Source organism: Nomascus leucogenys, chromosome 17 (genome assembly GCF_006542625.1).
Source record: "Nomascus leucogenys isolate Asia chromosome 17, Asia_NLE_v1, whole genome shotgun sequence".
Lineage (NCBI taxonomy): Eukaryota > Metazoa > Chordata > Mammalia > Primates > Hylobatidae > Nomascus > Nomascus leucogenys.
This window is the reverse complement of record NC_044397.1, coordinates 3,484,603-3,508,388: the sequence shown is the minus strand read 5'-3', so window position 1 is coordinate 3,508,388 and position 23,786 is coordinate 3,484,603. Positions and strand designations below refer to the sequence as shown.

Genomic DNA, 23,786 nt, shown 5'->3' with positions numbered 1-23,786 from the left:
AGGGCCTGAGGCCTTCTGCTCTCCATCATAATTTTAAGTGTTCACCTACCATCTTCTGATACCACCACTACCACCCAACCCCTGTCTTTACTCCTAGCAAGACAACCTTAGCCTGTAGCTGTATTCTTATTTTACAACTGGGAAAGCAGGCCTGGAGAAGTTAAGGGACTTTCACAGTGTGCCAGGTCATACCTGCTGCAGAAACCAGGGGTTCTTATTCCCATTCCAGAGCCTTGTCTGTAGATCTCATGCGTGACTTCCAGGGTCATGATTGTTTTGTCTGAAATATTCTAGAGAAGTGACTTCTACCCACCCTAGTTGTCATCCTCCCTATCTTCTTGGACTCTCTCTGTGTGATAGAAGGGAGTAATTTAGAATCTGGAATCAGGGTCGGGCGCGGTGGCTCACGCCTGTAATCCCAGCACCTTGGGGGGCCAAGGCAGGTGGATCACGAGGTCAGGAGATCGAGACCATCCTGGTTAACACAGCGAAACCCCGTCTCTACTAAAAACATAAAAAATTAGCTGGGTGCAGTGGCAGGTGCCTGTAGTCCCAGCTACTTGGGAGGCTGAGGCAGGAGAATGGCGTGAACCCAGGAGGCAGAGTTTGCAGTGAGCCAAGATCACGCCACTGCACTCCAGCCTGGGCAAAAGAGCGAGACTCCATCTCAGAAAAAAAAGAACCTGGAATCAGAAGACCTGGATTTGAATCCTGCTTCTGCCGAGGGTGTTCTTGGACCCCATCCAAGCCTTAGTTATAATAATCCCTTGTGGAGTGGGTGTGGGAACGAAACAGAACGTTCTTTGGAAACTTTAAGATGCTTGGTAAATGTTACTTCCTTAGAGCAATTATCTCATCAGCATCTATCGGGACCCAGGTTGTACTCTCCAAGGACCGATACATCAGGGGGAGACAGATCAGACTAGATCAGACTTGTACATGGGAAAGGGTGAAGCTGGCTCCCTCCTTTCTCTCTGCAGGACGGGTTTGGGCCTTGCTTGTGGCCTTCAGCAGTCTCTTCTCATTTATGCCCGAGACCATGGGTGCACAATCCTTTTTTTTTGGCACTGGCTAGAGTGAAGAATAAGGGCCAATAGATTCCCCCACACCCTTGCCTCCACCTTGCTGCCCAGCCAGAAATCCTCCCAGCAGAGATCACCACCCGCCCTCGACCCCCGAGCTGAATACTTAAGGGGTGGGTCTTTCCCATCAAGCTCATTTCTCAATGAGAGGGACAATCCCGGCTTCCCCAACATTGCAGAGCCCAAACATGTGGAAGAGTTGGAAGCTCTGTACAGATGTCAGAGTAAGGGAGGGGGCAGGCGGTTCTCCTTGTGCCTCCTCCCAGCCCGGTAGCAGGGGCCCATGCTTCCTCCCTGGCCCGTCCTTGCAGGAGCTGTCCAGGCGGAGGCAGTTCCTGAGGGAGCATGCGGCCCCCTTCTCCGCCTTCCTCACAGACACCTTCGGCCGGCAGCACAGCTACCTGCGGATCTCACTCACGGAGAAGTGCAACCTCAGATGTGAGTCACCTTCCTGGGCCCGCTCTGGGCTGGTGTCCGTCTGCTGAAGCAGCCTCTGAAATCTCCCTGTGCCTGGAAATCCTCCTGAGTCCTCCAGTTCTGCCTTCTCACTTCCTCACCCCTACCCCTTGCTTACCAGGCCAGGTGGGCTTCAGGGACAAGACAGGGGTCAAGGCTGAGTTGTATGATTGTAGAAGCTGTGTCCTACTTGGGATTAGATTTGAAAACATAAATGCAGTTGGATTTAGAATTAAGATTGGGTCCTGGACCTGTCAGTCTTCAGGGGTCCTTCCTCCTGTTTCCCTGTAGATTCCGAAGTCCAGGACGTGGCCAGGGGTGGGGTGGTGAACATTATAAACGTGAAGTAGACAGCCATGCCCATGCCAGCACTGCTGACTCTGGAGGTGCCCCAGTCCCGTGACAAATCAGCTGGGGCCAGGCTAATAACAAAGAGGCCTCATTTCATAATCCTCGCAAAGAGTGCTCTGGATCTGTAGCCACTGCTGGAGGGACTTCCAAAGTTGATCTTCCTTCCCCTCTTTTCCTTCCTTCCGCCTCTCCTCCCTCCCCCCATCCCCCTCCTCCCTCCCCCCATCCCCTCGTCCCTCCCCCCATCCCCCTCGTCCCTCCCCGCTTCCCCCTTCCCACACTCCTCCCCGCTTCCCCTTCCCACACTCCTCCCCGCTTCCCCCTTCCCACACTCCTCCCCGCTTCCCCTTCCCACACTCCTCCCGCTTCCCCCTTCCCACACTCCTCCCCCCTTGCCCCTTCCCTCCCCCTCCTCCCCCTCCTCTCCCCCCTCCGCTCCCCCCTCTGCTCGCCCCTCCTCTCCCCTTCCTTCCTTCCCCCTTTCTCTCCCCTTCCTCTCCCCCTTCCTTCCTTCCCCTTCCTCTCCCCCTTCCTCTCCCCTTCCTTCCTTCCCCCTTCTCCCCCTTCCTTCCTTCCCCCTTCCTCTTCCCCCTTCCTTCCTTTCCCCTTCCTCTTCCCCTTCCTCTCCCCCTTCCTCTCCCCCTTCCTCTCCCCCTTCCTTCCCCCTTTCTCTCCCCTTTCTCTCCCCCTTTCTCTCCCCCTTCCTCTCCCCCTTCCTCTCCCCCTTCCTTCCTTCCCCCTTCCTCTCCCCCTTCCTTCCTTCCCCCTTTCTCTCCCTCTTCCTCTCCCCCTTCCTTCCTTCCCCTCCCTCTCCCCCTTCCTTCCTTCCCCCTCCCTCTCCCCCTTCCTTCCTTCCCCTCCCTCTCCCCTTCCTTCCTTCCCCCTCCCTCTCCCCCTTCCTTCCTTCCCCCTCCTCTCCCCCTTCCTTCCTTCCCCCTCCCTCTCCCCCTTCCTTCCTTCCCCCTCCCTCTCCCCTTCCTTCCTTCCCCCTCCCTCTCCCCCTTCCTTCCTTCCCCCTCCCTCTCCCCTTCCTTCCTTCCCCCTCCCCCTCCTTCCTTCCTTCCCCCTCCCTCTCCCCTTCCTTCCTTCCCCCTTCCTCTCCCCCTTCCTTCCTTCCCCCTTCCTCTCCCCTTCCTTCCTTCCCCCTCCTCTCCCCTTCCTTCCTTCCTTCCCCTCCTCTCCCCTTCCTTCCTTCCCCCTCCTCTCCCCCTTCCTTCCTTCCCCCTCCTCTCCCCCTTCCTTCCTTCCTTCCCCCTCCTCTCCCCCTCCTTCCTTCCTTCCCCTCCTCTCCCCTTCCTTCCTTCCTTGCCCCTTCCTTCCTTCCTTCCCCCTCCTCTCCCCCTTCCTTCCTTCCCCTCCTCTCCCCCTTCCTTCCTTCCCCCTCCTCCCCCCTTCCTTCCTTCCTTCCCTCCTTCCCCCTCCTCCCCCTCCTCCCCCCTTCCCTTCCCCCTCCTCCCCCCTTCCTTCCTTCCCCCTCCTCCCCCCTTCCTTCCTTCCCTTCCCCCTCCTTCCCCCCCCCTCCCCCCTTCCTTTCTTCCCCTTCATCCCCCTCATCCCCCTCCTCTCCCCCTTCCCCCTCATCTCCCCCTTCCCCCTCATCCCCTCCTCTCCCCCTTCCCCCTCATCCCTCCTCTCCCCCTTCCCCCTCATCCCCTCCTCTCCCCCTTCCCCCTCATCCCCTCCTCTCCCCTTCCCCCTCATCCCCTCCTCTCCCCCTTCCCCCTCATCCCCTCCTCTCCCCCTTCCCCCTCATCCCCTCCTCTCCCCCTTCCCCCTCATCCCCTCCTCTCCCCCTTCCCCCTCATCCCCTCCTCTCCCCCTTCCCCTCATCCCCTCCTCTCCCCTTCCCCCTCCCCTCTCCCCCCCCCTCATCCCCTCCTCCCCCTTGCCCTCATCCCCTCCTCTCCCCCTTGCCCCTCATCCCTCCTCTCCCCCTTGCCCCTCATCCCCTCCTCTCCCCCTTGCCCCTCATCCCCTCCTCTCCCCCTTGCCCCTCATCCCCTCCTCTCCCCCTTGCCCCTCATCCCTCCTCTCCCCCTTGCCCTCATCCCTCCTCTCCCCCTTCCCCTCATCCCCCTCTCCCCTTCCCTCATCCCCCTCTCCCCTTCCCCCTCCTCTCCCCCTTCCCTCCCCTTCCCCTCATCCCCTCCTCTCCCCCTTCCCTCCCCCTTCCCTCCCCTTCCCCTCATCCCCTCCTCTCCCCCTTCCCTCCCCCTTCCCCCTCATCCCTCCTCTCCCCCTTCCCTCCCCTTCCCCTCATCCCCTCCTCTCCCCCTTCCCCTCATCCCCTCCTCTCCCCTTCCCCCTCATCCCCTCCTCTCCCCCTTCCCCCTCATCCCTCCTCTCCCCTCCCTCTCCCCTCCCCCTTCCCCCTCATCCCTCCTCTCCCCCTTCCCTCCCCCTTCCCCTCATCCCTCCTCTCCCCCTTCCCTCCCCTTCCCCCTCATCCCCTCCTCTCCCCTTCCCTCCCCCTTCCCCTCATCCCCCTCTCCCCCTTCCCTCCCCCTTCCCCTCCCTTCCCCCTCCCCCTTCCCTCCCCCTTCCCTCCCCTTCCCCCTCCCCTCCCTCCCCCTTCCCCCCTCCCTCCCCTCCCCCTTCCCCCCTTCCCCCCTCCCTTCCCCTCCCCCTTCCCCCTCCCCCTCCCTTCCCCTCCCCCTTCCCCCTCCCTCCCCTCCCCCTTCCCCCTCCCTCCCCCTCCCCCTTCCCCCTCCCTCCCCCTCCCCCTTCCCCCTCCCTCCCCCTCCCTCCCCCCTCCCCCCCCCCCCCCCCCCTCCCCCCCTCCCCCTCCCCCTCCCCCTCCCCTCCCCCTTCCCCCCTTCCCCTCCCCCTTCCCCCTTCCCCTCCCCCTTCCCCCCCCTCCCCCTTCCCCTCCCCTTCCCCCCTTCCCCTCCCCTTCCCCCCTTCCCCTCCCCCTTCCCCTCCCTCCCCCCCTTCCCCCTCCCCCTCCCCTCCTCCTCCCCCTTCCCCATCCCCTCCTCTCCCCCTTCCCCTCCCCCTTCCCTCATCCCCTCCTCTCCCCCTTCCCCTCCCCCTTCCCCTTCCCCCTCCCCTCCCTCCTCTCCCCTTCCCCATCCCCTCCTCTCCCCTTCCCCCATCCCCTCCTCTCCCCCTTCCCCCATCCCCTCCTCTCCCCCTTCCCCATCCCTCCTCTCCCCCTTCCCCCATCCCCTCCTCTCCCCCTTCCCCTCCCCTCCCTCTCCCCTTCCCTCCCCCTTCCCTCATCCCCTTCCCTCCCCCTTCCTCCCTTCCCTCCCCTCCTCTCCCCTCTCCCCCTCCCCCTTTCCCCCATCCCCTCCTCTCCCCCATCCCCCTCCTCCCCTCCTCTCCCCATCCCCCTCCTCCCCCTCCTCTCCCCCATCCCCCTCCTCCCCCTCCTCTCCCCCTCCTCTCCCCCATCCCCTCCTCCCCCTCCTCTCCCCTCCTCTCCCCCATCCCCCTCCTCCCCCTCCTCTCCCCTCCTCTCCCCATCCCCCTCCTCCCCCTCCTCTCCCCATCCCCTTCCTCCCCCTCCTCTCCCCCATCCCCTCCTCCCCTCCTCTCCCCCATCCCCCCTCCTCCCCCTCCTCCCCTCCCCCTCCCCTCCTCCCCTCCTCTCCCCCATCCCCCTCCTCCACTCCCCCATCCCCCTCCTCCCTCCCCCCTCCCCCCTCCTCCCCCTCCCCCCTCTCCCCCTCCCCCCTCCCTCCCCCCTCTCCCCCTCTCCCCCCCTCTCCCCCTCCCCCTTCTCTCCCCCTCTCCCCCTCTCCCCCTCCCCCTCTCCCCCTCTCCCCCTCTCCCCTCCCCCTTCTCTCCCCCTCCCCTTCTCTCCCCCCTCTCCCCCCTCCCCCTCTCTCCCCCCTCCCCTCTCCCCCCCTCTCCCCCCTCCCCCCCTCCCCATCCCCCATCCCCTCCTCTCCCCCATCCCCCATCCCCCCATCCCCCTCCTCTCCCCCATCCCCCCATCCCCTCCTCTCCCCCATCCCCCCCATCCCCCCATCCCCCTCCTCTCCCCCATCCCCCTCCTCTCCCCCATCCCCCTCCTCTCCCCCATCCCCTCCTCTCCCCCATCCCCCTCCTCTCCCCCATCCCCCATCCCCCCTCCCCCATCCCCCATCCCCCTCCTCTCCCCCATCCCCCCATCCCCCTCCTCTCCCCCATCCCCCCATCCCCCTCCTCTCCCCATCCCCCCATCCCCCTCCTCTCCCCATCCCCCCATCCCCCTCCTCTCCCCATCCCCCATCCCCCTCCTCTCCCCCATCCCCCCCCCCCCTCCCCCCCCCCATCCCCCCCTCTCCCCCATCCCCCCCATCCCCCTCCTCTCCCCCATCCCCCCATCCCCCTCCTCTCCCCCATCCCCCTCCTCTCCCCCATCCCCCTCATCCCCCCCATCCCCCTCTCCCCCCATCCCCCTCATCCCCCTCATCCCCCCCATCCCCCCATCCCCCTCCTCTCCCCCATCCCCCTCATCCCCTCCTCTCCCCCATCCCCCTCATCCCCTCCTCTCCCCCATCCCCCTCCTCTCCTCCTCTCTCCCCTCCTCTCCCCCATCCAGGAGGAACGCCCCTGCCCAGGCACCCTCAGCCCAGGAATCGGCCAGGCTCTGCCCTCAGCCTGCTTCATCTCTAACCCATGCCCTTGGCCTCCCACTGGTGGATGTTTTGGCCAGATTGTGTGTGTTGGGCATAGGGAAAGGTGTTAACATTTCAGAAATGAGAAAGGTGAGGCCTGGGGAGATGCTGGCCTGGGGTTTTTCCACCTCAGGTTTAGTGAGGTCTCCGCTCACATCCAGATGGGTTTGAGAAGCCTTTGGCCTGATGGAGAGTTGGGGAGTGGAGGCGTCACGGGGCTTTGGCCGTGCCTCTTTCCTCCCTCCACATTCCCATTCATCCTTCCCTCAGGTCAGTATTGCATGCCCGAGGAGGGCGTCCCGCTGACCCCCAAAGCCAACCTGCTGACCACAGAGGAGATCCTGACCCTCGCCCGGCTCTTTGTGAAGGAAGGCGTCGACAAGATCCGGCTCACAGGCGGAGAGCCGCTCATCCGGCCAGACGTGGTGGACATTGTGGGTGAGTTGGACGAAAGTCATCGCCACTTCTCCCAGCGCCACCTCATCTGGCTGGACACTGATGCTGATGTTAACATTGGCAGCTGACATTCATTTAGCGCATGACACTCTCTTGGTCCTACAACACCTGCTGAGACAGGTGCTATTATTCTTTCCATTTTTGATGAGAAAATGAGGCTTAGGTTGGATAACTTGCCCAAGGTCATGAAGCTCGCACATGCCAGACCTCAGTAGCTTGCTGTCACATTGAGACCAAGGTCCTCTCCAGGAGGCCCACGTGACCTGGCTCTTGCTGAACTCCAAAACCCTTGCAGGTTTCTCCACCTTCCCCCTCCTTCCCACTCACATGGCCGGACCTTGACATGTGCTGTTCCCTTTGCTAGGAGCTCAGGGCGCTCTCCTCGACCTCATTCAGGTCTCTGTTCACATGTCATCTCAGCAAGGCCTTCCTCGACCATCCTGTCTAAAGTGCATCTTCATGTACTCACACCAGCCACTCTTTCCCAGAAATTGGCAAGTTACAGCAGCCAAATCTGGGCCAACATGTGTTTTTGTCTAACTTGCAAACTGAGTGTTGTTTGTTTGTTTGTTTGTTTGTTTTTGAGATAGAGTCTCACTCTGTCACCCAGGCTAGAGTGCAGTGGCACGATCTCGGCTCACTGCAACCTCCACCTCCCAGGTTCAAGTGACTCTCCTTCCTCAGCCTCCCGAGTAGCTGGGATTACAGGCACACACCGCTATGCCTGGCTAATTTTTTGTGTTTTTAGCAGAGATGGGGTTTCACTATGTTGGCTAAGCTGGTCTCGAAACCCTGACCTCAAGTGATCCATCCCCCTCGGGCTCCCAAAATGCTGAGATTACAGGCGTGAGCCACTGCATCGTGCCATGGTTTTTATATTCCTAAATAATGGGGAAAAAAATCAAAAGAGTAACATTTTCTACCACACGAAAATTATAAAATCCTAAATGTTCAGTGTCTATTAATGGAGTTTTATTGGCATATAGCCATGCCCATTCATTTACATATTGCCCATGGCTGCTTTGGCAGAGTTGCATAATGATGACAAAGACTGTGTTGCAAAGCTGGCCAGCCAAGTAGAAAATATTTACTGTCTGGACTTCCACAGAAAAAGTGTGGTAACCCCTGCCCTACCCACTTACCCTACTTCATTTTGCTTCATAGCATTTATCTCATCCTGGCACTGTGTGATCGGGTTGTGTGTTTGATTTCTTTAATCGTCTGTCTCCCCATTCATTGGGGTGAAAGCTTTCGCGTTGCTGGAGCAGGTTTTGTTTTTGGCATCCAGTACCGTGCCTGACACATGGTTGATGCTCCCTGAGATTCACTGAATGAATGGAGACTGGATCAGAGTACAGTCTCTGCAGTACGGCATACTCCTATGTGAGTCTCCACCATGCCTCTTAAAAGCAGCGTACCTTGGGCAACTTTTAAAATCTGTTCTAAGCCTTGAGGCAGTGATAGTACCTACCTCATAGGGTTGACCTGAGGAGGGAATGAGAATGAAATGCCCAGCCTGTGGCAAGTGCTCTGTAAAGGTAGCTCTAAAGGGCCTCTTGTCATGAGCTTCTAAACCCCAAGATCAGGAAAGAGACCTTTGCTCATGTAATTATAGGTGATGAAATCGGGGCTATGAGGTTCCATGTTCTTGATTGCTGCTCCGTCCAGCTGCTTTGGACAGGAACCCCCCCAACCCCTCAGCTCTCTGGCTCAGTAATTGTTCACTGGAGTACCCTCTTATGTGCCTCCTACTGTGCTGGGCACATGAAGATGAATGAGCACCAGCCCTGCTATTGAGGACCCATGGCCCACTGGAGGAAGCAGCTGCTGTATAAGGGGAGCCTAGGTGTTGTGAGAGTCCCAAGGAGGGGCCCGGGTCCCCCTGACAGCCCTCTTCTCCCTCCTGCCCCATGGCCAGCTGTCTTCAGCCCCGACTGGTCACTTGGCCTGGGAACCTCCGTCATCCTGTGCTGGCTGAGCTGGCCCAGGCAAGCTGATGCCATGTTCCAGGCAGCTCCTCAGGGCTAAAAGGCAGGCTGGCTACGGAAAGGGCTGAACCTGCTGAACCAGCTGCTTGCCAGGTCCAGCCCCCTCATCCAGGCCACTTCCTCTGTCTGGCACCCGCGGGCATGGGCTACCTTGTGCCAGGACCTGTGAGAGAGCAGAGGGGTTGAGGATCACTCACTGGTCAGGGAGGTACAGGATGGCTGAGCACCGGTATGAGGACTTGGGGCTCTCCCCGGAAACCCCAGCATGCACAGTGGGAAGAATGGGAGCCAGGAAAGTTGGTAGCTCTGTCCCCATTCTGCCACTCTCTGGCTGGGTGAACTTGTGCAGGTTCCTTCCCCACCCCAGGGCCTCAGTTTCCTCAGTTGTGGTTGAGCCACTTTAAGGATGTTTTCTGCTCTGATATTCTGTGGTTATTGGTCCTGGCTGATGGAATGAGATGGGCAAGGGGTGATCACCACGTGGATGCTAGTTAGGATAAGGCCCTGCCTGCAGTGACCTGCTTCTGAGGATTTACCTCCTGCCTCCCAGGGGGTGGGGGTAGGTGAAACACCTCCCCCTGCCCCTTCCCCAGTGCTTCAAAAAGAATGGCGGCTGCACCCCCTGACTTCCTGTGTCGCTGTGCCTGTGAGCACTCTGACATCTCTCAGGGGCTAGGCTTTGATCTTCCACAGAGGAGCTGCTTCAGAGCAAAGCAGCCTTGAAGGGCAGGGCAGATGGGTGCTGGTGGAGGAGGGAGGGACAGGGGAAGAGAGGGAACAGAAGTCAGGGCCAGGATGTTCCAGAACGCTTGTGCCTACCCTCTCACGTGAGAGTTTTGAGGGGCTCCCACCTGGAGGCAGAGCAAAAGGATTGCAGGTTACAGTTTCTGCTGAGCCTGAGGTCCTATTCACCTCAGGTCCATGTCTGAAGCTCTGTCAGCCTTTGAGAGGTGCTGCAGAATGCCCCACGGGAAGGGTTTGGGCTCTTCAGCTCTCTCTGGCTCCCTCTGCCAACCCCTTGCCTCTCCAGCACTTCTCCACCCTGCTTCATGTGTAGACAAAGTCCCATGCCCCTTCTTTTCAGCTGAGATGGGTTTAAAGCATTATCTTGGTGCAAAAGTTATGGTGGGTTTTGCCATGAATAGCATGTCCCATAGAGCATGGGTGTCCTATCTTTTGGCTTCCCTGGGCCACAGTGGAAGAATTGTCTGAGGCCACACATAAAATACACGAACACTAACGATAGCTGATGAGCTAAAAATTTACCAAAAAATCTAATGTTTTAAGAAAATTTACAAATTTGTGTTGGGCCACATTCAAAGCCGTCCTAGGCCACGTGCAGCCCGTAGGGCACAGGTTGGACAAGCTTGCCATAGAGCTTCCCAGGATGATGGAATGTTCTGCATCTGTGTTGTCTGATAAAGTAGCCACTCGTAGCTCTTGAGGGCCTGACATGTGGCTAATGTAACTGAGAAACTGAATTTGTGTTTTATGACTTTTTCATTCATTTAAGTAGCCTCATGTGGCCAGCAGCTGCCGTGTTGGACTGTGAAAGTTAGGGTCTTCCAAAGGAAGAAAGAAGGAACTAAGTGCACAAGTACTGTGAGAGTGTTGGAGGAGTTTGCAGGGCCCTTGTTTTCCATCCTAACTTCCCGAACGACTGGCCACTGCCAGATGAGCTGGACTTAGCTTAAGAATCACTCCTCGGGGAACAGCAGACACTGGAACCTACTTGAGGGTGGAGGGTAGGAAAAGGGAGAGGATCAGAAAAAATAGCTATTGAGTACTAGGCTTAGTACCTGGATGACGAAGTAATCTGTACAACAAAACCCCGTGACACAAGTTAACCCATGTAACAAACCTGCACATGTACCCCTGAACGTAAAAAAAAAAGTTGAAAAAAAAAAATCACTCATTGCTGCAGCTTCTTCCTTTCCTTTTTCTTTCCTTCCTTCTTTCCTTCCCTCTTTCCTTCCCTTCCTCGCTCCCTCCATTCCTTCCTGCCTTTCTTGTAGAGTATAGCTTGATTTCACAGCTTAAAGCCCATGAGAGGCTTAATGTAACGGAAAGCCAATGACAGATTGTGAAAAGGGGTAAAGCATTTTGTTTTATTTTTGATGGGCTCCAGTTGCATAGAATTAGGTTAAATCATAATCCTTGGTTCATGAGATATTCTCATCATTGATCCGTGTATGACTTGCTTTACTTTAATCATGTTAATAATTCCTAAGGAAACCCACTATACCACCAATTTTTTGGCAATAAGTTTTTTTTTTTTTAGATGGAGTCTTGCTCTGTTGCCCAGGCTGGAGTGCAGTGACGTGATCTGAGCTCACTGCAACCTCCGCCTCCTGGATTAACACCATTCTCCCCCCTCAGCCTCCCAAGTAGCTGGGACTACAGGCACCCGCCACGATGCCCGGCTAATTTTTTCTATTTTTAGTAGAGACGGGGTTTCACCGTGTTAGCCAGGATGATCTTGATCTCCTGACCTCGTGATCCACCCGCCTCGGCCTCCCAAAGTGCTGGGGTTACAGGCGTGAGCCACCACGCCTGGCCATTTGGCAATAACTTTTAACTACCTATGGGGCCTTCCCTATGCTGTACCCTGCCCCCACCCCACTGCCTCCTAAGGTAAGCGTTCCTCAGTTTTCTATTTATCACTTCCTTGCTGCCCTGTTCCCCCCCTCCTTTTTTTTTTTTTTTTTTTTTTTTGAGACTGGATCTAGCTCTGTTGCCCGGGCTGGAGTACAAAGTGGCACGACAGCTCACTGCAGCCTCAACCTCCTGGGTTCAAGCGATCCTCCCACATCAGCCTCTAGAGTAGTTGGGACTACAGGCACACACCACCACACCCAGCTAATTTTTGTATTTTTTGTAGAGACAGTGTTTTGCCATGTTACCCAGGCTGGTCTTGCACTCCTGGGCTCAAGTGATCCTCCTGCCCTGGCCTCCCAAAGTGCTGGGATTACAGGCATGAGCCACCACACCTGGCCTATTCCCTTGCTTTTTAAAAAGTAGATATAGCGGGCCGGGTGCGGTGACTCACGCCTGTAATCTCAGCACTTTGGGAGTCCGAGGCGGATGGATCACGAGGTCAGGAGATCGAGACCATCCTGGCTAACACGGTGAAACCCCGTCTCCACTAAAAATACAAAAAATTAGCCGGGCGAGGTGGTGGGCGCCTGCAGTCCCAGCTACGCAGGAGGCTGAGGCAGGAGAATGGCGTAACCCGGGGGAGCAGAGCCTGCAGTGAGCCGAGATCGCGCCACTGCACTCCAGCCTGGGCGACAGAGCGAGACTCCGTCTCAAAAAAAAAAAAAAAGTAGATAGAGCGTTTTGAAGTTTGTAAGTGTCATGCTCTGTGTAGTCTTTCAGGGCTTATTGTTTTTGACTCAAGTAAAATGCATAGTGTTATACAGAGTTGTAGTTCTTTTTTCCTCCGTGGTCTACTGTTACATTATGTGAATGTGCCCTATTTTCTGCTTTTAGTGAGCATTTGAGTTGGTTCCAGCTTTTTTGTTGTGGACGGTGCCGCTTTGAACATTCTTGTTTTCATTAACGTATCTTGGTGTACGATTTATCTAGCGGTGGAACTGCCGGATCATGAAATAGGTGAATGTTTAACTCTGGAAAACAATGTGGCATTACTTAATAACATGGTTGTGCCAAATACACTTTCACCAGCGCTATGTAAAAGATCCTGCCAAATGACCTCCCAACACTCAGTATTATTCTTGATATTTGCCAGCTGAACAAGTGTAAAATTATATTTCATTGTGGTCTTAATTTGTATTTTCATGTTTAAGAATGAAGTTGGCATCTCTTCACATGTTAATTAGCTATACATAAATATAAAATATCTTTTACTGTGTAATTCCTGGTCATGTCTTTTGCCCATTTTTCTATTTGGTTCTTTGTCCTTTCATATTTATTTGGTACAGGTTCTTTGTATATATTGCAAATATCTCCTCCCAATCTGAAAAAACAAGTTACACCATGTGTAATGATTGTTTTTGATCAGTAGCAGTTCTTGAATTTATCAGTGTTTTTTTCTTTTATGGTTAGTGTTTTCATATCTTGTTAATGAAACACCTAACCCCAGATCAGATCACCTACCTTTGTTCTTCACTAAAAGTTTTAAATTTTGCATATAGGTCCTTAGTTCGTCTGTAGATGATTTTTGGGAATTCAATGTAATTTTTTTCCATATGGATAGCCATTTTTTTCTAGTTCTTTATATTGAACAATCCTTACTTCCTCCATAAATCTGCCATTCTGTAAGTATTGATCTATTTCAGGTTCTACTTTGTTCTGTTGGTCCATTTGTTAGTCTCTGTGCCAATATCAACTGTCTTAATCACTGTAGCTTCATCAGTCAATTATCTGGTAGGGCAAGTTCTTTTTATTCTTTTTCAGCAGTGTTTTACATATACTAAGGCTTGGCCATGTAAATTTAAAAATCAGCTTATCAAGTTTTTTTTTTGTTGTTGCTGTTTTTATTTTTTTAATTTTTTTATTTTATTTATTTATATTTTTTTGAGGCAGTCGCACTCTGTCACCCAGGCTGGAGTGCAATGACACGATCTCGGCTTACTGCCACCTTCACCTCCTGGGTTCAAGCAATTCTCCTGCTTTGGCTTCCCAAGCAGCTGGGATTACAGGCATGTGCCACCACCATACCTGGCTAATTTTTGTATTTTTGGTAGAAACAGGGTTTTACCACGTTGGGCAGGTTGGTCTCGAACTCCTGACCTCAGTGATCCATCTGCCTTGGCCTCCCAAAGTGCTGGGATTACAGGCATCAGCCACCGTGCCTGGCCTCCAGTTGACTTTTAAGCTAGTTCTTTGGGCAGTTGCTGCTGATTTCTTCAGTAAGGAGATAATCAGTGATGGTCCTGAGGTCTCAGTGGGCAAGGGAAAGAATACAGCTTAACCTGCTTCATTTTCCTTTATCTACTCACATTCTTTGCTCATCTTCATCCCCTAACTCATACCATTTCAGAACAACTAGCCTTCTTAAGGACTTAGATTGTTAAGTTCTTAGATTCCTAGATTGTGTTCCTCCAGGGTTGATTTGGCAGAAATGAACAACTGCTAATTTTCCTTATTGGCAGAGCCAGAGTGAAACTCTTTCCTTTTTCAAACAGCTCTTATTTGTAAAATTTATTATTATTTTTTTTTACAAAAGTAATTTATGTTTATTTCAGAAAAGCAGAAAGAATGTCGTTACTGCCTGTTTGTAACCACTGTTGACATTTTGGTTTGATGACCCGCCTGCCATTTTTTCTCTGCATCTTGTGTTTACTATTTTTTGTGTTTACTGCATCTCTTGTTACTGTAGTGCGTGCATTTCCCTACACCCTAATGTATGATTTTACAGAGTCATCTTGGGTTGCATAATGTTCCATCATCCAGAGAAAACATAATTTAACCAGTTTGCTATTGTTGGCTTTCTAGATTATTTCCCACTTCCCTTAATTATGCATTACTCCGTGATGAACATCCTTGTAGGCAAATGTTATTCACATCCATGATTATTTCCTTAAATTCTTAGTGGAATTTCAGGTCAAAGGCTTTAAAAGTTCATGTACAACTTCTCTCCAGAAAGATTATATGATTTTATTCTTACACCATGAATGTGTGCATTCCCATGCACCCTACCTTAAACTGATGATGAATTTTGTAATATTCTGCCTTTTCTAATATTTGGCTTCACTTGAGCACTTTACTCTTGGTTTCCTGTCTCTTGCAGCACTGAGCTGGGTCTTCATAGAGACATATGTTTACATAGCTTCTTGGAAACAACTGGTCTGGTGGCTGGAAGGGTGTAGTCAGTGGCACTGTCCATGTAGCAAAGGTCAGCTAAAATTCAGGGGGAGGGGTGTATATGTGTGACACCAACATTATAAAAACGTGTTCATTATAGAAAGAAATTTTACCTGTAAGTAAGTGTAAAAATCACCTATGATCCTGCTGATCAAAGTTTAACTACTGTGTACATTTTGATAGCTTATCTTTTCTCTAGATCTTCTTGGATTTGAATGTGAGCAGGTATGTTTCTTCAGACTCATTCTTTTCATTCTTTGGTCTTTTGTATCCAGCTCTTCAAGAATGCCTTTGCTGAATTTTCCAGTTTGCTCATTCATTCCTGTGTCCATTCTGCTTCTCAAGTTTTTTCTTTTTGTAACTATATATTGTTTAATTTTCAAGAGCCCTAATTAGGGTTTTTTCTTGGTTTATCTTCAAGATTGAATATGTATCCCAATGAGGATATTCCCTCTGCTTTTTAAAAGAATTGTCTTCTGTTATCACTGTTCCTTCTCCTCCTCCTTTCATTCTTCTATTTGGGGAACTAGTTATCTTTCTTTCATGCTTCTTCCTTAGATGTTTGTTGATTCTTGGCGACGTACTCATCTTAGTGCCTGAGGTCTCTGTTGGCCTGCCTGGCAATGTTGTTTGTGTTTCTGTGGGTTGCTCCGAGGTTGTGGAGAAGGGGTGTGAGGTACTGCTGAGTGTCACCAGGACTCAGGCCTTGCCCCCGAAATGGTTTGGCTGTGTCCCCACCCAAATCTCTTCTTGAATTGTAGTTCCCATAATCCCCACGTGTCATGGGAGGGACCCAGTAGGAGGTAATTTAATAATGGAGGTGGTTACCCTTATGCTGTTCTCATGATAGTGAGTTTTGACGAGATCTGATGATTTTTATAAGGGGCTTTTCCTGTTTTGCTCAACATTTCTTGCTGCCGCCATGTGAAGAAGGACGTGTTTGCTTCCTCTTCTGCCATGATTCTAAGTTTCCTGAGGCCTCCCTAACCATGCTGAACTGCGAGTCAATGAAACCTCTTTTCTTTCTAAATTACCCAGTCTCAGGTATTTCTTTATCAGCAGCGTGAGAAGGAAATAATACAGCCCCATGGCTGGCTTAAGTGTCTGCACTGGTGCTCTGTCCTTGAGGCAAATGCTTCTGCTGCCTTCCCCTGCCAACAGGGAAGGATGAGGCCAACCTGTCCAAAGCCTTCAAATATAACTCCCCTCTTACACAACCTCCCTGACATGCAGTAGGACCCCTCTACTCCTGTACATGTGACTACTAAGCTGCGTGCACACTAGTCTCTCCCTGTTTTTACAGAACCTTCTCCTGGGTGCGCTTTGAGCTGTGGTCTCCATCCGTCTGATCGGTCCCATCTGCTTTCTCTCTTTCAGTACTTATTTACCTTTCTGGGCTATTACAGCATTCTTTCTTACCTTCCAATGCTATTATGGATTTTTAAAATCCTTCAATTATTTCTAGGGATATTTGGTAGAATGGAGCTGTCAAATAGCACTTAATTCAAACACTTCTATGTTTCCATTATACAGAGTATCAAGACCTGTGTAGTACTTGGTTGTTAAGAGCAGAGTCCTGAGTCAAGCACACATGGATTTAAATGCCAACTCTTCTTACTGTGTGACATTAAGCAATTTTCATAATCTTTCAGAGCACCTCTTTCCTTATCTACTAAATGAGATAATTGTTATTGTGAGGCTTCAAGGATCTAAATGTATGCAAAGCCCTCAGCAGAGCACCTAGCACAGAGCACTCAATGCTTAATATTTTGGTTATTTTTGTCAGTTTTGATTCTTAGCTTTCTTTTTAAGTTACGCTTGGTTAATATAGGTCTGCAGAGAGCCTCTTTTCCATCCATCTTGTCTGGACAAAGGGTTTTGCCTTCCAGCCCTTTGCCCGGCCTCACCAAGAACAAGCAAGCAGTCTGCCCCCGTTTCTGTTGTCCTTACAGCCCAGCTCCAGCGGCTGGAAGGGCTGAGGACCATAGGTGTTACCACCAACGGCATCAACCTGGCCCGGCTGCTGCCCCAGCTTCAGAAGGCTGGTCTCAGTGCCATCAACATCAGCCTGGACACCCTGGTGCCTGCCAAGTTTGAGTTCATCGTCCGCAGGAAAGGTGAGCAGATGTGGATGGGGTGGGTGTGCCTCCCGGGGCCTGCGCATAGCTGGGGAGGGCGTGGCCATTGTTGAGCGAGGGGCCTGGTCACTTCCTCTTGGTGTCTGGGCTATCAGTAAGTCAAAGCACTTATTTCTCACCCCTCATCCTTGCCAAATGTATGTCAGGGACTTTGGGGGTCAGACACTAATGACCTAGGGTGACCAACCTCCCCACCACCCCAGCCCCAGTTTGCCCAGGACTTGAGGGGGTTTTAGAATGAAGGACTTGAAGTTTTAAAACCAAGACAGTCTGTGGCAAACTGGGCCGAGTTGGTCATTCTACGATGAGCTCTGAAGAAACACGGGACAGGCCAGGGTGGAAGTAGCCACCCTGGGATTCCAGGGTCTGGGTGTATGCTGCCAGGTGGGGTCCCCCAGCAGGCCCCCATGGTTGTCCCTGTGCCCACGTGGGTATAAGCCCCTCCTGTGCACCCCCTACTGCAAGCACACCCATACCTTCCACTCACCTGCCTCAGGAGGCCCAAGGTAGACAGGTGGAGCCAGCCTCGAGCTATGGGTTGCAGTAGACCAGTGCCTGGCTTCCCCTTGGCATGGACCTCATGTTGGGGCAAAGGTTCTTCAGGTTTGGATACCCTTTGATATGTGGGAGAGGGTACATGACTGAGCACTCTGGAGGATCAGAGGGATGGCAGGGAGACCCGGATTTCCTTCCTCTTCCTTGGAAGCAGCTTCAAGATCAGCCCCACCACCTTCTTTCCTTCCTTTTCTTAAACGGGGTGTGATGCCTTGCTTAATACCCTCCATGTGCTGAGGAAGCACTTATGGTGTCTCCTTCCTCTATGGAGGCCTGCTCCAGGTGCTGTGGAGGGGACAGAAGACACATAAGACATTTCCTTGGCCTTACAGGCGGCTAAGGGCCAAAAGATGTCATTCCATGGGACAGCCTTTGCTTGTCTTGTGGTATCGATTAAAGCGTTACAGAGAGGAAGAAAGAACTCTTAGCAGGAGAGAACTAGGAGGGCTTCAAGGAGGATGCTGGCCTTGAGGAGCAGGAGGGTTTGAATCAATGGCACATGCTCTGAGGGGGAGCAGGAGTACAGAACCTGCAAGGGCTCTACGGTGGGAAAGTAGGAGGCAGATCTGGGGGCTGTACTGCCCGCATACACGTTCTCCCTTTTTGTCTCTCATTTCCTGGCACGTGGATTGGAGACATTGGATCTTCCCTCCCATTCATACTCTTTTGTCCACCACCTGCCTTTGGAGGGGAGTATTTTATAGAAAAGAAAACTTATAGTTCTAGGTTATCCTAGCAGCATTATTTTTTTCAAAGCTACACATTTTTCCCTTTACCCTCTCACTGAGCAGTCTGAAAATGCTGCAAGGAAACCATGGAGGCCATTTCTAGGCACCCTGTCTCACAGGTGACCACCCAGGCTGTGCAGGCTGGGGGTGCTGGAGGGGGCCAGGATGCAGTAGGTGATCAAGTGATTGGATGCATGAGAGAACTGGGCAGTGAGAAGTCCACCTGGGGTCACATTGACTGTGGTTAATGATTGTTGAGACAATAATTGCTTACCAGCCCTGGAACAGCACCTGTGCGTAGTAGGTGCTCAGAGAGTATGTGTTGAGTGAATAATTGATGGACTGTTGAAGAAAAAACACTGAAATGGGAGTGGAAAACCTGCATTCTGAAAGATGGAGCCATGGGGCTTTGAGCAGAGCATTGCCTCACTCTGGGTCTTGGTTTCCTCCTGTAGACTACAAGAGGGTTCAACTAGATCCAGGGTCAGCATGCCATGGCCCACAGGCCACATCTAGCCCCCTGCCTGTTTTTATGTAGCCTTTGAGCCAAGAATGCATTTTACAGATAATGTTCCCTATCATTAACTGATTTTGAATGTTAACTATGAACTCCATTTAAGCAAAATATTGTCCCTGCAGAAAGAATTGCATTATTGTATCCCATTTGCAGATCTGTTTTACAAAACACTGTAATCAGTTATTACTACTACATTTTGAATTTAGCCAACACTTTGTGACATACTTACACGGATCCTCAATTTTGACTCTTGGCTTGCAAAGCCTACAATATTACTCTGGCCTGTTTTAGAAAACGTTTGCCAATCTCCAGACTAGATGGGCTCTGGTGCTTTTCTGTGGGGGTGTGGGGGAAGAAGAGAGAGGACAGAAGTTCCTGGATCCTTGTTTCTCCCTCCCAGGCTTCCACAAGGTCATGGAGGGCATCCACAAGGCCATCGAGCTGGGCTACAACCCTGTGAAGGTGAGGCCGTGCCCCTGCTGTAGATTCCCGACTTCCCTCCACACTGCCCTGGCCTTCCCCTCACTGCCCCTTGGCCCACTTAAGAGCCCTCAGCTCTGGCCAGCATGGCTGAAGTATGTGCACCCTCCCACCTCTTCTCTCCCTGCTGGTCCAGCCCCACCCACCCTCGAGAGAAATGAGAAAATCAGTGACCCCAAGGAAATCCCGTAACTTAGAGAACTGAGTGGGAGAAGCAAGGAATGGGTCCCTGAGTGGAAGGCCTCAATGAGTGCCAGGCCCCCAAGGGTCATCTCCACAAAAGAATGCAGGGGGCACAGCCCTCATGGTCCCATTGTCCCCCGGCCAGGTGAACTGTGTGGTGATGCGAGGCCTTAACGAGGATGAACTCCTGGACTTTGCGGCCTTGACCGAGGGCCTCCCCCTGGACGTGCGCTTCATAGAGTACATGCCCTTTGATGGTCAGTGATCAGGGAGGGGTTGAGGGAGGGAAGAAGGGATTGGGCCTGCAGGTCGCGTGGGGTGGCTCACTCATTGGGTATGGCTGACCTCAGGGGCAGTGAGTCTAGGATTATGATGGGCTGTTGGTGGCTTCTCGGAGTCCACTGTGGGTGTGATTCAATCCACCAGTTTTAGGCAGGGCTCCCGTCCCTCCCATCCAAGAGGGTGGAGAACTGATTGCTATGCTGTGGCAGGGGATGGACTCAAGGACCCTGGGGCCCCTTCAACTCTGATTCAGAAGCTCCCCTTGCCTTCCCCCAACCCGAATACAGGCAACAAGTGGAACTTCAAGAAGATGGTCAGCTATAAGGAGATGCTAGACACTGTCCGGCAGCAGTGGCCAGAGCTGGAGAAGCTGCCAGAGGAGGAATCCAGCACAGCCAAGGTTAGGGAGCAGGAGGGTGTGGGGCAGGCCTGGAGGAAGGTCGTGCCTCCACCCTAGGATGGAGAGCTAGCAGGGGGCTGCACTGTGGTGGGGATGCTGTGATGTGGGATGGTACCATTTAAGCAGGAAGCATCAGTGCTATCACAACCACCTCCCTGTTTCATGGATGAAGATGTGGGCTCGGCTAGGGTGGGGGGCTCAGTAACATGTCAGAGGACACACTCCAGGAGGTGGCAGAGAGGGGTGCTCATCCCTCTTACACACAGACTTTTCTAAACATGCTGCCCACAGGTCCCTGCCTTAGCAGCTTTTATCTAGGGCAAGCCAGGCATAGGTCAACCCATGGGTCATCCATCCTACCAGAGTCTTCTATCACCTGAGGGCCTTGGGTGGAGCTTCACATGGGGTCCTCTGGGAGAGGGTTGAGGAGTGGAGGTTCTGATGTCATGGAGTGAGAGACTGGGCTCAGTAGCCCATCCCCTCCACTGCCCTTTTGCTCCCACTCTCCCCTGCCCAGGCCTTTAAAATCCCTGGCTTCCAAGGCCAGATCAGCTTCATCACATCCATGTCTGAGCATTTCTGTGGGACCTGCAACCGCCTGCGAATCACAGCTGATGGGAACCTCAAGGTGAGCATCCCCTCCTCCACGGGGACCCCTTGCCATCTCTGTGTTCTCATGTCTCCTCCCACCTTTGCTCCCTGATTGGAGAGGAGGCTGGCAGGGCACAGTGTGGGGGAAGGTGGTTGGTGCAATAATGTCAGGTTTGGAGGCATGATGGGAGCAGCAGGTGAGGGTGAACCATGGCCCCTCTGGAAATGTCACCCTGATTCCTTCCTTCCTTCTGTGGGGCCCTGAAGTAGCTTCTGGTTTATTGGAAGCTCCTTTCCAGCTCTCATGGAGCTGCAGGATCAATGTGCATTTTGCCTGGCCCCCACCATGGTTAGCCCCTTCCACCAGGCCAGGGGCTCAGCTCTGAAACCAGAAATGGATGTTACTCATATGTAACAAGCATGTCCTGTGCATTTGGCCCTGTGGGGGATGTCGGGACCCTTCTCGTCAGGGCTATGCAGACTCACAGGCAAGACCAAACAGAGGCAATGTGTGGCAGCACCAGAGTCCTTGCCACACGCGTGGCTGGATAGGCTGTGAGGGTGCGGGGCATCAAGAGCACTACACACCTCAGCAAGCCTTGAAGAATGGGTGGAGCAGAAGTGGGGAGGGGAGGGTGCTCACATAGGGTTCATACTGGTTGGGCGGACTAGGGCAGATTAAAGTCAGCTATGGGAAGACTACATTGTAGAGGGCTTTGGTTCAGAATGTGTTCTGTGGACAATAGTGTGCTGACTAAGGTTCCTGAACAGGGGAGACATCCCCCATGTATGTTGTATAAGCCGCAGGCTGGGTGTGATGACAAGAAGACCAATTAGGTGGCCATTCAGTGGTTCTCCAAATATGTTAGAGTATGAATTGAAGGGAAGGAAGACTCAGAGAGCTCGGTAATGTTTGTGAAAGGAGGGGAGGAAGGCGTCAAGGTAGCTGGAAGGCCTTGGGATCTTTTACAATTGTGGCAGGGTGATGATGGTGGCTTGGGTTTAGATGCATCCAGTTTGAATCCAAAGGAACCATCCAGCAGGTTGCTGAAAAGCTTGGGGGTTTTTCTGGGCTGGAGATACGGAATTGACTTGGACTAGAGGTGTTATCTGTATCTGTGAGGTCTTGGCAGGAAATGGAAGGTGGGATTCTGAAGAGAATGTAATAAAGAACATATTTATAACATAAGATTAAGGAAACCAATAAAGGATATTGAGGTACTTGGGCCCAGCAGCAGCAAAGTGCTGTTCCCACTTAGGAAGGACAAGGGGGAGGCATTGATGTCACTGGGGCCCAGGAAGGGCTGGAGCCTTAGAATAGAGGCCACCTCATTGGCACCTGAGCTATGCAGAGAAGCAGCTGCTGCCAGATACATCAAAGCAGGGAGGAAGCAGGGGATAAATGCCTCAAGATTGTTCCTTTCCCTTTGCCCATTGATCTCCCAGGCAGGAGCCAGCTGGGGGGGGGGGGTTGGTGGGGGGGGGGGGTGGCTGGCGCACCAGGTGAAGTCCACAGGAGGAACCTCTTTGTTGCAGAGAAGGGAACCTGGAGACTGGTTGGGGAGCGAGGCATGAGGAATAATGGGCACGCTGAAGCAGTTAGACCTGTCCTAGATTTCACTGGTATCTTCTCCAGTGGTCTCTGCCTGCAGAAGCTTCTCAGACATTCTTTTTTCTCTGTGGCCACGGTGCCTTCTGCAGAGCTGGCACAGAGTAGATGCTTCATAAGTTTTGGTGGAAGGATGGTAGGTATATTGATTTCTGGGGCTGTCTCATCCATCCCTCTTACAGAAGCTGAGAAGCATTGAGTGAAGTTTGACCTTAAGTTGTCATGCCCAGCAGCCCTCAGCTGAAGCTTCCAAGCAGTGATCACAGACTCAGATAGGTACAGGGCAGGCAGGTGATGTCCACAAGGGACTTGGAGGGGCTGAGGTGAAATGGGATGTGTGTGCCACAGCAGGGGTAGGAGACTTCCAGGACACACACAGCTCCAACTGGTTGGGGGCCATTCTCATGGTGATAAAGTGGCCATTCCAGCAAGTGTCTCAGAAGGTACAGATCTGGATTTTTACATGCTATCTCTGTTGGCATCTACTTAGTTTTTTAAAAATACACTGAGGGAAGTATGACTGTAACTCACATGTAGGTATTGGGAAGTCGAATTTTGCATCTTGCTCTTCTAGCCTCTCTGACCTCCCTACAGCACCTGTGTCTCTCACTGCTGGAGGCCCTGCCATGGGAGGCCTGGGCCCTGGTGCTCCTCCCGGAGGGAGGACCAGGGAAGGAGTTAGCTTCTCAGAGGCCAGGAGCCCAAGGCTCAGGGGTAAGGAAGGCATATTGTCCTCACCCACATGTAGGTCTGCCTCTTTGGAAACTCTGAGGTATCCCTGCGGGATCACCTGCGAGCTGGGGCCTCCGAGCAGGAGCTGCTGAGAATCATTGGGGCTGCCGTGGGCAGGAAGAAGCGGCAGCATGCAGGTAAGGGGAGGGTGGGGAGGGCTGGCCTGGATGGTGAGTGGGCCTTGTCACCGGGAGGGAGGTGTGGAGTTGTGGGGTGAGATGACCAAGGAATGCCTAGGGGGGATGCTGGCGAGAGTCAGCATCACCCCCACTACCACTCAATCCTGTTGGCCCTCTGGACTCAGGGTACAGTGATGCTTCTCCTTCCATGGGGAAATGTCATAGCAGAGGCTGCATAAGAGAGGGGACCCCAAATTCTCTTGGGCTGTTTTACTGGGTGGGGAGAAGGGGGTGTCATTGCTTCTTTCTCATCCCACACGTGGCCTTCTGTTTAGGGAGGGTAGGGTCCTGATGTCCACAGACTGTTCTTTGGGCTCAGCCTTGAGCGACCTCACAGTGCACATGTGGGGGCCTTTTGTCAGGGCGCATATAGCTGAGTGCATGTGCTCTGGGGCTGTCAAGCGCATTTGTTTCAGTGAACTCTCCTCTCCCCGCCCTCTCTCTCTTCCCCTCCCCTGCTTTACTCTCCCTCTCCCCATCCCTTGCTTTCCTCTCCCTCTCCCCATCCCTTGCTTTCCTCTCCCTCCCCATCTTTCCCTCACCCCAGGCATGTTCAGTATTTCCCAGATGAAGAACCGGCCCATGATCCTCATCGGTGGGTGACCCATCAGTACGTAACCACT

The 23,786-nt window shown here is 53.2% G+C and overlaps 1 protein-coding gene across 6 annotated transcripts in view; it reads left to right on the top strand.

The window, feature by feature from the left end:
* Positions 1-23,786, top strand: part of MOCS1 (molybdenum cofactor synthesis 1) — a 34,214-nt gene that overhangs the window by 5,687 nt on the left and 4,741 nt on the right. Inside the window, exons 2-10 of one of the 6 annotated variants that reach the window (XM_003281494.3) lie at positions 1,394-1,520; positions 6,767-6,934; positions 16,722-16,886; positions 19,108-19,169; positions 19,516-19,627; positions 19,940-20,052; positions 20,570-20,680; positions 23,001-23,121; positions 23,711-23,773. In XM_003281494.3, coding sequence (XP_003281542.1) covers positions 1,394-1,520; positions 6,767-6,934; positions 16,722-16,886; positions 19,108-19,169; positions 19,516-19,627; positions 19,940-20,052; positions 20,570-20,680; positions 23,001-23,121; positions 23,711-23,766 — 1,035 coding nt within the window. In that variant the 3' untranslated portion in view covers positions 23,767-23,773. The remainder of the gene's footprint in view (positions 1-1,393; positions 1,521-6,766; positions 6,935-16,721; positions 16,887-19,107; positions 19,170-19,515; positions 19,628-19,939; positions 20,053-20,569; positions 20,681-23,000; positions 23,122-23,710; positions 23,774-23,786) is intronic. The other 5 variants (XM_012496520.2, XM_030795788.1, XM_030795789.1 and 2 more) reach the window with 5 other exon arrangements.